Source organism: Cicer arietinum, chromosome 7, assembly GCF_000331145.2.
Source record: "Cicer arietinum cultivar CDC Frontier isolate Library 1 chromosome 7, Cicar.CDCFrontier_v2.0, whole genome shotgun sequence".
NCBI lineage: Eukaryota > Viridiplantae > Streptophyta > Magnoliopsida > Fabales > Fabaceae > Cicer > Cicer arietinum.
In genome coordinates this window covers 14,220,665-14,233,937 of record NC_021166.2, presented here as the reverse complement: position 1 = coordinate 14,233,937, position 13,273 = coordinate 14,220,665, and the positions used below count along the sequence as shown (strand labels likewise).

Here is a 13,273-nt window from a genome sequence, read left to right as displayed (position 1 = left end):
TTCAAATTTTCCTCAAATTTAAAGTCAGAAACAGTGATAAAATATAAGGTTAATATCTGTCTCCAATTCATCTGATAAATTTTGTATTATTTTTAACTATATATATTTTATAAATTTTAATCTTCTCAATATATAAAATTTCATAATAACAATAGCAAAGACATCATATTTCTAGCAAAATAAAAGATATTTATGAAAAAAATTAAATCAAATATCACTCTCTTTTATCCCCATTTCTCACATGTACATCTATATATATATATATAGAGATAATATATCATATGAGATAACTAAATCTTGACCATACATCAATATATAGATAATCATAATTAAAAGTTATTTAAGAGACATACGATCACTTAAAAAGTTATATGATTTTTTCTTTTAATTATAATCATTTATATATGATTATATGATTAAAACTTAATTATGTCACTGTCTAATCGTAAAACTCAACTCATTTAATATATATATATATATGTATATATATATATGGGAGTTGTCCACCAAATATTTTTATTGTAAGATTAATATGGAGTATGTGGACGATAAAACTAAGAATGACAATACAACTTATATACATGCATATACGCACCCAAATCCATCTCGACTTTAAGAGAGTTTAATGGAGAGCAAGTGCATGTTCAAGTTTTTCCCGAACTTCAAAAGAAACGATGACTGAATTTGGGTGTTAATATATGTCTTGAACTCACATGATAAAATTTGTATTATTTTAAAAAGTATATATATATATTATAAATTTTAATCTCTTCGATATGTAAAATTTCATAATAACAATAGCAAAAACATCATGTTTCTGCAATCTATTTATTTTTTCTTTTTTATAACAATAATTTATTATCAATTTAATAAATAAAAAATAGGAAAAATAATTAAATTAAATTATATTTAATAAAGAAAATACGTTAATACGGTTAAATAAAAATAACAACATACTATATTATTTTAATAATTTTATTTATTTATTGATAAATTAACAATTTTATTAACTACTCTCATAATTTTTAACTCTTATTTTGTCTTCGTCTATTAAACATAAAATAAGAGGAGAAATAAGAAAGAGAGGTTAACTAAAATAGGAGCTATTAAAGTGATATATGACTTGCCTTAGGATTTTTATGGGTAAAAAAAGAAAAATGTATTGATATATAAATTTCCAAAGATATAAATGAAAAATATTCTGGAGTTTTCGGCCATTTAAAAAATAAAAGAAGACGACTAGTGAGCCTAGAAATGTCTCCGGCCGGTGAACTGTGGTGGCTCTGCCGCTTGGTCGACGAATCTCTCAGCCCATACACAGTCTGTTTCACTGTTCTTACATACTATTTCCTTTCTCAACTGTTCCGTTAAACCAAACTTCTTTTTCATGTGCCTCAGGAACTACACGCGTTCGTTTCGACGAGCAAAGAGAACGAGAAAGAAATTCTAATCGCTTCTTCTCAGGTCCTCATCTTAAAACTCTGTTCCATTTTTTTATAATTGCTCCACTATTTTATTTATTCGTTTATTTGCCGAATTTTGATTTTAGGTCCTGAGAAAAATTCAGCTGCGTATTCACGAATTTGATTCTAATACGAACAATGAGGAGTTGTGCAGTTCGGAGCAGCATTGTTCCGTCCATCAATGTCTTCCGAACATTGTGACTAAAATGGTGAGCGTTAGGATCCGTAATTCATTTGCATGATTTCTTTGTAATGTTCTTTCGAATATTATTCTGTATTGTTTTTTATGGCAGGTGATTTTGTTAACTTTCAAGAGTGAATTTGTTCAACACGTTGCTGTTAATGCTCTCGTCTTAACTTCAAAGTTCGTGTCTACTACGGTATGAAAATGACTAGTTCCACTTCCACGTTTGGAGCACCAAAAATTGATTTTGACATGTTATGTTCTCAAGTAGAATTAATTTTACCTAGGTAATTGATTCTAACTTGAAGTTAGTTATTTGTAACTTTTGAGTCTAAAGTGATTTTTACATTGAAATTTAATGTTCAACTCACTTTTACTAAATGTATCTAAACATAAATCTTTTATATTCAGCTCACTTTTAAGTAAAATCAATTTTACAAAATCAAATTTTGTCTATGCAAAACCAAACATACACTAGTGGTTTTGCTGAGTTTATGTTATGTGTACTATATGGTTCCTTGTGATTATTTGCAGGGGAACAATTGGGATGAATTCATTCATTTGTTATGCTGTTCCTTGGAAATGGCTTTTGGTAGAATGCTTTCGTGTTCATCTCAAAATAATAAATTTGATTCTCCTGATGTTGATTTGGTGCTGCAAAATGGGCTTAGGAGTTGTGATCGGTCTACTGTGGCTGGTATCGTTGGAGCGCTGCGTGTTATATGTAAACATTTGAAGGAGGACTACGATGACGGAGTTGTTAAAGTGTACTATGATTCTGTTAATTCTTGTCTTTTGAAAATGCCTTGGAATTTGTTTGATGAGTGTTGGAGTTTTGACATTGGTAGCATGAGTAAAAGTTTGTCAGTGAATGAATTGCATCTCAATAGTGTCGGTGTTATGGATCCTGGAATTAGATTTCTTGGGACTTTTCTCCAGCTAATATGCACTTTGGTTGATCGGAATAATTTCGTGGAAACTGGTTGTGATACGGCCAAAAAGCATCCACTTTTTGTCACAGTAATTAATCTTATACCTAGACTTGTAAAGTGGTGTCTTCCCAAGCAAGAAGATAGTGCTGAGACTTGCATCATCCATTACATGAAACATAAATTGCTGGTATGGTTCTTTCACTTGTTCAAGAACTTGAGAACTGCATTTTTCATCACTTGTAGGATTGAATGCAAATTTCCACATTATGTTTTATGGAAAAAGGTTATGATCAGTATAAAAATGCCTTTTGTCATTTTGTGGTATACAAAGAACAAGAAGTAAAATTTTAATGCTGACTGTTAGTGTTAGAGAGTCTCTAATATCAACAGTTAGTTACATATTGGTTACATTTGGGTGTTAATAGTTAGTTAGAACAATTACTTAGTTAGTCAATAAGGTTCAGCTTAAATAGGAGAAGAGAGTGGAATGGAAAATTATTTGCAATGAGACTACCTGCATCTCATTAAAGTCGGTTAAGGAGGCCTCTGCAAAATTTGTCTGCTGGTGTTGCCACTCAAAAATTCTTTGCGTCGATGACGATGTGCGTTCTTCCATGGCGGTTGGTGCAGACTGCAGACCGTGTGTTAATGGGAAAATATGTGGGGTGGTTTATTAAAAGTTTAATAAGTTATAGGATTAAGATATAATTTTTAAAAATATCAAAGGTTATGGTGTATAGTGCACCACATATGATGGTGGTGCAAGTAGCCTTTGCCATTACACATGTATGGATTACTGCTCGTTGTTATTATATAGTATGCACGCCTTGTGTAAATGCTTGTGAAATTCTCGAGTTAAATCAGAATCATTCAAATTTATGACTCTAGTTATCAAATTGAGTTAACTTGCTTACAAGATTGTTTGTGTAAACTCGGACAGACTCACATAGGCTCGTGAGTCTTAGGATTATTGAATGAATGTACAACACAATGGTTAAAAATGATGGTGGCTCAGTGTTTATTAAAACCCAAAATGAAACAGCTGAATGCTAAGGTTCCGTAGTGCACAAAACATTAAACTCGTAGCTAAACTACTTGACTCCACAAATGCATCTAACATCCCTATAAAACCCATCTACAAAGGAGGTGAGGTGAGGGAGTTGTATCAAGTCTCAATCCTACAGTTCCAAGTATTAATGAAGTTACTAAAGAAGAAAACATGAACACACCCATTGTTGCAAATTTTCATTGACCCCAACAGACCAAAGAGGTGAATGAAGTATGAACTCAACTTTCATGGGTTGTGTCATAGCTCCACTGAGTTGTTCCAACTCCAACGAACCTAGTCCTACCATCCTTCACTCTTTAGTAATTTTGAACATTGTGATTTGTCAATTTGACACTTTATTTTGAACTTGTTATACTCTTTTTGTCTTCTGAGTTGTAACTTGTAAACCTGTCACACAATTTGTGAATTTGACCGTCAATTTTGATTGCAATGCTTAATCCATCTTAATTTTTTGGTTTGATCTGGTTTAGACTGTTAACCCATCTTAATTTAATTTATAAGTTTGAATGTTGAATATTTACTACGTGCATATAGTATTAAATTGTGTTTAGATACTACAACAGCTATTTTATGTATTATTTTTGTATAAGTAAGCTCCTACGACTTTACGAGTCGAGTCTATGGAGATTCAATGAGTTTACATAGATTCTCAAGTTTGACAACCTTGCTCCTGCAAGAACTGAACTGTTCAAACCAATTACCTTGTTCCTCCTTGCAGAATCTGATGATCCGGCTTGGTTCACTCATGAATATGGACTGTTCAGACTATTTTTCTTGGCTTGAAATCCTTCATAACTACTTTCAAGAGCTTCTGCTACAACCTTTAACTCAATTTCAATCTGATCAAGGTGATTGTCTTGAAGGCTCTCCATTTTTATTGAGTTTGTCTGATGGTGAAGCATATGGGATGTCTTCCAGCCACCTTCAAAGACAAGCTATTTTTCTCTTACTGGATTGTTCTGTCAGTTTGATCAGTCAAAGAGGATCAAAGGAAAACCACAATGCTTGTTCAACTTCAAGCTCATATTTCACCAATAACCCAGATCCAGAGTTTGATCACTCTAGCAGAAAAAAAGGCTTACTAGAGCTTTACAGGTGGATTCAAAAACATCTTCTGACTGAGGTCTCTATCAATCATGAAAAGTACTCTGATATATGTATGAACTTCATGTCATCTTTTCTCCAGCTATATCTTTGTGAGGTTTGTCTTATCACCTTTTTCATGCTGTTTGTGCAAAGTAGTTTATGAGTGTGAAGCTTGTCTGACATGGCCATTGTTTTCAAAACCGTTTTTGGCTCTGAAAATTTAGCATTTTTTAAACTCGGATCATATGAATCTTTGATTAGAACGATGACTCTGACTTGTCCGGTTGGGTGATCATGTACTGCAAACTGTGAGGCATGAAAACTTTTAACAAAGAAGCTACTATGTTCTTGTCGTAATACTTCAAATTTTGCTTTCTAGATTGAGAATATATTTGCAAACCTGAGGCACTAATGAGAGTCCAGAGTCTTATTTGTTTTCCTTTAGCAAAATAGTCTTAAGTCTCTTGACAACATGTTGTAAATTCATTAATGCTATTTAACACTTGAATGGCAGGATGATCTATTGTTTGAAGTACTTTTGCAATTGCTTAGCATATCATCTTGTCTTCAGCAACTGTAAGCACATGTATTTAATCTTTAACTTTTGTTAGTAACCTCTTAATCGAAAGATTCACTGTCATGAGAATGAGATTTCAATTATGTAGGTCTGGAAGAAAAGATGTTGCATATCAGGATATAAAGAGAGATTTTCCATTTGATCTATCAGACATTTTTAATCCCGTGTATCTTTTCCATCTGTTTCTTTCAGAGGCTAGTATTATACATGCTTAGTAAATGCAGATAGGAAAATTCATTTATTTATTTTTATTTGAAAAAAAAAAAAAAACTTATTGATTATGTTATCCTTTACTTGCTGAGCTGCAGATACGTTACGATCATCAAGTGCTTCTTGACTATCTCATTTCAAAAGATACTGGAATAAGCTGTGCTAAATATCTTCTAAGGTATGCCATACTAACTATTTTGGACCACAAAATTTTCCTTTCTGAGTTTCTGTGATTATAAATAAGCAGGGAAGGTCGTAGTCAGATATGTTTTAGTGATTAGTTTTTTGGATATATTTGGAGTACGTCTTATTTTCGCTTATGATGTTTTTCGATGTTATGGTTTTGTTGCATCTATGGTTCATGTAGAAGACAAATCTATTCAGCCTCACAATTTGTAATATGTTGCAAAAACAAATTTCCTTTTCCTTAACTTGATTGTGTAGAGCAAGTTCAGGGTTTAAAACCCTCTGTGGGCATGGTTAGTTTAATGTCAAGAGCGAAACAATTCGAGAAAGAGAATTACTATTTTGGTTGTGGCACCTACACTGACACTTATTGCTATTTGAAAATTGGTATTTACTATTCTCTTTTTCACGTTTGTTGGTAGATGCATGAATTTAATATGCAACTCATGGAAAATATTTGTGGAATTTCCAAAATTTGGTGAACTTTTAAATCAATCATCTTGCAAGAGAAGAAAACTTTTAGGGGATGGTCTACAGTTTGTCGCAGATGGAACACCTTCTTCAGTTGACAAAAATGGAAGTACCATATTGGATATCAAGAATTCTAAGGACGACAATGAATATGACTCCAAGCAACGTAACACTGAACAATTCAAGAAAGCTGCAGAATGTTTACTATCTTTGAACAATTCAATTGGAAATCTTCATCAAAAGAGCCTGTTTCCATATAATCCTGAAGTGCTTCTGAGACGGTACATTGCTTAACAATGATTTTTTTCTTGTATACCTTCAACAAATAGTTATGAACTTATTTGTTGTAGTCTAAGAAGATTTCAAGAGTTATGCTGCCAGGAAAAGGGATTCGATGGACAGAAAATTGAGTAATTACCTAAACTGCTCGAATCTTATGTCCCCCTGGAATCTTGGCTATCTTGTAATTATCAATGGCGCTATAAAACTACATATTTGGTGAGTAGGCCTTTCTCCTTGAGTGATTTCAAAATGTTATACCAGAAAATATTTTGTTGTCATGCTCAAATGTTAATTATTAGTTAACTGATTGAATGGAACGGCTGTTGATAACAGGTAATGGTAGCATTGATGGACAGAAAGGAGATAAATGGATGGTAGTGTCCATATAAATTAGTGACTCCATATGTATTCAGTTTTCTATGGATCAATACTTATATGCCTCCTCTGAAGGTACCAATCCATTCACTCGAAACTATTAGTCAGCAGCATGATATTCCCGTTGGGAACCTTTTGTGACATATACTATTAGTAATCCAAAAAGTTCTCATGTTCCAGGGTGAGCAATGCTCTAAATCGTCGGATATTAATCCAAAGACCGATCCCAACCGTCACAAAAAGTTCTCATGATTCATTCCTTCAAATTGAGAAGCTGTTGTTTTTGTCTCTGACGTCACCAACCGTTAGAAAAATGCTGGCGCAACAAACAGCATTCCAATTGGCAATATACGAAGTGACATTTTTAAATGATGTGGCACTCATTAGTCATATCCTCATATTTAAATAATAAAAATAAAATTAATACCAATAAGAGAGGGACTGCATTCAAAACCTAATTTTATTTATCCCTTTTTTCTACCTTGTGAGATCTTCCTCCACCTCCATTGTGCAAAAAAGCAGCAGCTATATGAGACCGTAATGTATTATTCCTAATCCTTTAGCCCCTTGTGACAATTCTCATTAGCAATAAACTTAAATAGTCCCTACTTATTTAAAATAGTAGAAACCAAACTACACATCATCCAAACTATTTTTTTTTTCCCACTCAAAAAGCAGTGCGATGAGCATAAAAGATAGATGCTAAAAGATAAATGCTCGTGTTAGAGACTGAGGACTACCATTAGCTCATCACTTCACAATTGTTGTACATTTTCAATAAAGATCTACATATTATTAAATAACATTGTTTTTTAAAAGTTTAAGGATGTATACATGCATGGAAAAACACAGAAGTTGCATGCCATTTCTCCAATGTAGTGTCTCACAATTTCATACATGATGATATACTGCAATGCGAACACAAGGCAATCAAACCAAACAAATAAAGCTAAAGTTTATACTTCATGAATTCACACGTATTTAATAGCTATTTGATTTAGAAAATCACATAGCTCTTGTGGCTTGCAAATCATAGGCATATGATCTGCCTCTTTGATCTCAATAACATCATTAATCCCAGCATTTTTTATCATCCATTGTTGAAATTTCAACGGAATCGCAAGGTCTTCATGGCAAACAATATAAATACGTGAAACTGACCCATACCCCTCTTTAGAGAAGTTCTTTTGCTGAGACAAGTCTTCTATAAAGAGGGACCCTGGCCTCATTAAAGTCTTGGCCAATTCAAGATCCTAAGAAATTCAATCATTTTTGAATTAGTATCATTATTATTTTTTATAATAAACTTCAATAAGTAAAGGCCAAACATGTCATGTTTCGGCATAATTATATATGAGACAAAGAGTTAGTTTTAATTTGAAACGTGTAGTTACCTCAGTGGAGGAGCGTTGATAGAGCTTGTTGGACCCGAATTTGGGACCAAATAACAATGATGTTTTGTTTCCACTCGGAGAGAATTCAGTGTCCAACCATTCAGCTGCAGGGGTACTCTCGATAAACTGTAAAGTTTAAAAATAATAATAAATAACCATGAAGATTATTACTCTCTCATTTTCTTATCTCTTGTAGTTTAAGATAACGGTGAAGATTTTTCTCTATCTTTTGGTATTTTCCTCATATTATTAAGATATAGTTTTAAATACCTGATATGAAAAATCTTTAAGATTTAGTTCATGCGGTTAAGACACTTTGAAAAATTTGAGAAATTTTTTTATGACTAGTTTAGTTTGTGAAAATATAAAATTTTTTATTTTTTAAAATGTATATTCATTTTATATTAATAAAAGAGTATTAAAGTAAATTATTATTATAAAGATAAGATGAAATACTAATTAATAATGATGTATTTTCAAAAATAATAAGATTTTTTTATTTTTTTTTATTTTTATATTTTCATTGTTTGTTTGAAAAGTGTACATATTCTTATCAACAAGTAATATTAACACTAGTTTTAAGAAATGATAGAAAAATATATTTTTATAAATTCAACAGTCTTTTAGAATTCATACTCTTGCTAGTAATATAACATATTAACAACTAACGTTTGACTTTAATAAAATCCATAGCATAAACTACAAAACAAATAAACTGAAATAAATAATGGTTTTATAACAAATTGAATTTTGATAAAATAATGATTGGACTACTATTTTATCTATAATTATGCTACGAACACACTATTTTCCTTACATGAATTAGTTCAACTTGTTTAAATTTTGGCAAATAGAAACAAAGTATATTGTGTTAGAGAATAGTTTGTCAGCACTTTTTCTCTTTTGAAGTTATAAAATCAACAATACATTGTTAAAAATTAGTTTGTGTATGGAGATATAAAGTTAATTTGATGGTTAAGGTAAATGAGTTAAGGGAGGAGTGATAATGAATTGTGGATTCAATTTCACTATCAATAAAATTCTAATAATATTAACAACATTAATTATTAATATTAACTATTGTAAAAAAAAATTAAAGTCTTTTTGATTCAATGAAGGAGAGGGAGGAAGGGGAACAAAGGAAAATAGATATATACTTATTTCAAATGAGGAAGGGGAGAGGAGATGAAATTTTTTTAATGATTTTCTATTTGATTTATTGAGAGGAGAAAATTTTAAATGACTTTACAATTATTTTTGTTTCCTCTACTCTTAAAAATCTAAACAAAACACAACAATTTAACAATTTCCCCTCTCTTCTATTTCAAATCCTTCTAACCAAACACATCATTGGTTATAAGAGAGCAACTATTGGTTTACCTAAGTTTTATATTTGCTTTTAGTTTTTATAAAGAGTTTAATTTAAATACAATAGTGTAAAAAAATTTATACAATTAATAAAAATTATAATTAATTATGTGAATAATTTTATAAATAATTATGTGAAAAATTAAATATTATATATGATTTAAGAGTTGTGGCGGTGTAAAAATAGAGTTTATCTAAATTAAATTCTTTTATAAAATTAAAGAAAGTTGATGCTAAAATAAGTCAACCTAAAGTACCCATCGACATATAAAAAAGTGGGCCACACCTTTAGATCGACTGCTCCCAAATGATAAGAATAAACACGTCATACGTGACTTATTTATGAACGGTTAATATATACTTATAGTTTTTAGTGCCACTTTAATAAAAAATATTATTTTTGAAATAATTTTTTTTATTATATTCTTCAATTAATATTATTTATATAATTCTTAAATTATTTCATATTTATAATAGCAAAAGTTATATTAATTATTAATAAAGTTATTTTAATAAAATATATATTTTTCTTTTGTATATATTCATTTAATAATAATTATGAAATGGACATAAAGCAAAAGTAACATTAGTTAAACAAAGAGATATTATCAAATCTTATCATGTTTGTCCATTACTTTTGTCTTCAATCACATCATTTTCAGGTGTAAATGTAAAAATAAAAATAAAAATAAAAATAAAAATAAAAATAAAAATAAAAATAAGGAGGAACAATTACTTTTGAAGAGCAGTGTTATTTCTATACAAATACAATATTATATAAAAAAATATAGTAAGGTTCATGTTTATTTTTTATAAAATATAAAAGTGTTGTATATGTATTTTATTGTGTCAAGTTGTGTATTATAATAACATTATTCATTTTTGAAATAAATCAAGTAGAACAAAATAGAACAATAATAAATTTTAGGATTAAATGAATTTTAATATATAAATTCATTTAATATTTTATTTTTTATTTGTACTTTTAAGTCAAATTAACATGTATTTTTTAAAATGATTTTTTTTATATATTTAAAATATTATAAAGATTTTTTTCATAAAAAAATAGTTTTTTAATAAAAGATAAATTAAATATAATTTTTCATAAAATAATATTTATAATATTTTAAATATAAATATAAAAAATTATTAAAATATTCAAATAATACAAAATAGAAAAATCATTCAAAAAATCCAACAATAAGGACAAAAAATAAAAAAGGGTAATTTTTAAGACTAAAAGTTAATAAAGCTTTTTAAACTAAAACATGATCAAAGTTTAACTAAAGTTTTGAAAAAACAAAAAAAAAAATTTAATCGCATAGATTTATATATTATTCGTTTTGTGAATGATACTCATAGCATTATTTAATGTAATTTAATTATTGCTTTTGCCTTTATTTGGTTTTTTTTTTACCTTTTCTAATTAAACTATTGAAGTCTGTATCTCAAATATTTGTTATTTTCTTCTATTTCAGTCTAGTTTTTGCTTTAAAGAAAAACAACTTTACACTCACAAAGTAAACCAATTAAATTTGGAGACGATTGTAAATAGATATTTTTAGAAAGATGTATTATTGTTGGACATTTGTAATTAAATAAAAATGAGCTATACTTTGCAACTTGAATCATTACGGACAATATAATATTGTTGGGTAGCTATAGTAATTCAAGTTGCTAACAAAGTTATAAATTTTCGGGTCATGTTTCATATTTTTGATCTATACTTCTTTTTTTGGAAAATTATACTATTTTTTTTTAGAATTTATGTTATATATACTATGTAAAAAAATTTATACAGTCAATTAGTGGAAAATAACATTTAGAAACTGTATTTGTGAAAAAATCAAATTGATAAAACTCTAGAAGAAAAAATTTTTGACAAATTTAAGAAACAAACCTTTTCCAAGACATAAGATGGTTTGTGTTCAATGTCCGGAGCTAGAGCTGTTAAGAAAACACCAACAGCTACCTTTTCAGGAAATTGTTCCATTGCAAGAGCTATGCTAAGTCCTCCAAGGCTGTGTCCCACAAGAATTACCTTTTCATTTGGGGGAATTGTGGCCATTAGTTGCAACAATGGTTCAGAGTACTCAAAAATTGTGTTAACATCTTGAATTTTCTTCATGTTGGTGCCACTGGCTGCAAGATCAAGTACTGTGACAAGGTGACCAATTGATTCTAGGAGTGGCTTCACCTTGTACCAACACCAAGCACCATGGCAAGCACCATGAACAAGAACATAATGCTTCCTCTCTATACAATTTTTTGTATCCATAGTGTTTTGTAGTTGTTGTGGTTATTGTTAAATGATGCAATGTTGCTTCATCATGGCACTCTTTATAGACGATAAAAGCATATAGGAAAGCTAGAGATTGGTGGGGCCTTATTACAATTCTAAATAATATGTATCGGACTATGTGTTATAATTGATTAAGAGTAGTTTCATTTATTTATGTCTTGTTAAATATTTTTAGAGTAATATTTGTATTCTCGATATTGTTAATTGAAATAGAATCCGAACCTCTTTTATTATTTTTTTCATTTTTTTTTATTGATTCGTATTATTAACATGGTATCAGAACATGATTTGTTTGATTTGTTTTTTTTATTTTAATGGTTTATTTTGTTGGCTGTTACTATTTCTTTAGTTGTTTATCTATGTTTGTTTTGATATTAGTAAGTTTGTTTTTGTTTGAGCTTTAATTTGAGGGTGTGCTCCAATATTAAAAAATATATTCAAGATTGAGTTTTTTGTATGATCGACAAATTATTGATGTTTCAAGTTAATATATTATGAATTTAAGGAAATATGTTAAATAACATTAATGGATTTTGTGTTATAATTAGACTAAGAGTAATTTATTCTATTTATTTCTAAATATATATATATATATATATATATATTCAAGTATTCTTTGTACTGTCAAGATTGCCAATTGAAATGGAACCTAGCATCTTTTGTTCTTCCTCTTTATCTTTTATTTTTTTATTTTTATTTTTTTTATTGATTCATATTGTTAACAAATAAAATCATAAAATGAACAAAAAGTAAAGGAAAATATATTGAATAACAAGGGAATTGATTAAGTACATCAAATAATACATAAAACTTATATAGTCAATGAATAACAACTAATTAGTATAACTAACTATATTAACTAATTAACTATTATATTTAACTTGTATATCTAACTAATATGTCTAATATCCCCTTGCAAGTTTAAAGGTGTTTACTACACATTAGCTTGGAAATTACAAAAAGAAATGTCAAAAATACTTCAACTATAAATAATTAGAAATATTGAAATCCATCGACTAATTTCTTTTAAGCATCCATACTTTTTTTATGAATAAAATCTAAAATATCAATTAAGGACAAAAATTATTTTTTTTTGCTTGATCGTCCATTTTTTATGGACATAAGTTAGAATGCCAATTTGATGAATTATAAAAGAAAGAATAATTATATCATTAAATTTTGTGTTCTTGAAAAACTTAAACAAATATTTGATCTTGGTCAAAGAATTCAATCAATTACTTTTGTTTTGAACCGATACGATGCAACTTTGATTAGAAGTTTTTTACGAAGAATAATTACTGAAATTGCAATTGAATGGAGAATTACATAGAAAAAAGAGGGAAAATAATAGTTTTTTAATCATTCTTTTGGCAT

The 13,273-nt window shown here is 29.0% G+C and overlaps 2 protein-coding genes across 5 annotated transcripts; one reads left to right on the top strand and one right to left on the bottom strand.

Moving 5' to 3' along the window:
- The first annotated feature begins 1,166 nt into the window (after positions 1 to 1,166).
- Positions 1,167 to 7,447, top strand: LOC101515375 (uncharacterized). 4 transcript variants are annotated; one of them, XR_001144383.3, is made up of 13 exons: positions 1,167 to 1,320; positions 1,399 to 1,464; positions 1,550 to 1,672; positions 1,757 to 1,843; positions 2,182 to 2,766; positions 4,367 to 4,849; positions 5,249 to 5,310; positions 5,400 to 5,505; positions 5,620 to 5,699; positions 6,130 to 6,459; positions 6,538 to 6,676; positions 6,794 to 6,910; positions 7,016 to 7,447. XR_001144383.3 is itself a non-coding variant. In XM_012718231.3 (11 exons), exons 1-11 carry the CDS (start codon positions 1,255 to 1,257, stop codon positions 6,590 to 6,592), a joined length of 2,052 nt encoding a protein of 683 aa, XP_012573685.1. In that variant the 5' UTR covers positions 1,167 to 1,254; the 3' UTR covers positions 6,593 to 6,678. The 4 variants fall into 4 exon arrangements, 1 of the variants encoding a protein (XP_012573685.1); XR_001144382.3 differs by having other exon boundaries at positions 6,529 to 6,676; XM_012718231.3 differs by lacking the exons at positions 6,794 to 6,910; positions 7,016 to 7,447 and having other exon boundaries at positions 6,529 to 6,678.
- Positions 7,448 to 7,676: 229 nt separating this feature from the next.
- LOC101488360 (methylesterase 1-like) lies at positions 7,677 to 12,012 on the bottom strand. The gene is made up of 3 exons (XM_004509126.4): positions 11,498 to 12,012; positions 8,230 to 8,355; positions 7,677 to 8,088 (listed from the first exon to the last, which is right to left on the bottom strand). Exons 1-3 carry the CDS (start codon positions 11,873 to 11,875, stop codon positions 7,807 to 7,809), a joined length of 786 nt encoding a protein of 261 aa, XP_004509183.1. The 5' UTR covers positions 11,876 to 12,012; the 3' UTR covers positions 7,677 to 7,806.
- Between the last annotated feature and the right edge of the window lie 1,261 nt (positions 12,013 to 13,273).

Coding starts and splice junctions, on each gene's coding strand:
- LOC101515375 (XM_012718231.3), top strand. CDS start 1,255: ATGTCTCCGGCCGGTGAACTGTGGTGGCTCTGCCGCTTGGTCGACGAA. Junction 1,465..1,549: donor TTCTAATCGCTTCTTCTCAG/GTCCTCATCTTA, acceptor TTTTGATTTTAG/GTCCTGAGAAAAATTCAGCT. Junction 6,460..6,528: donor CCTGAAGTGCTTCTGAGACG/GTACATTGCTTA, acceptor TATTTGTTGTAG/TCTAAGAAGATTTCAAGAGT.
- LOC101488360 (XM_004509126.4), bottom strand. CDS start 11,875: ATGGATACAAAAAATTGTATAGAGAGGAAGCATTATGTTCTTGTTCAT. Junction 8,356..11,497: donor CATCTTATGTCTTGGAAAAG/GTTTGTTTCTTA, acceptor TAAACTTTACAG/TTTATCGAGAGTACCCCTGC. Junction 8,089..8,229: donor ATCAACGCTCCTCCACTGAG/GTAACTACACGT, acceptor TGAATTTCTTAG/GATCTTGAATTGGCCAAGAC.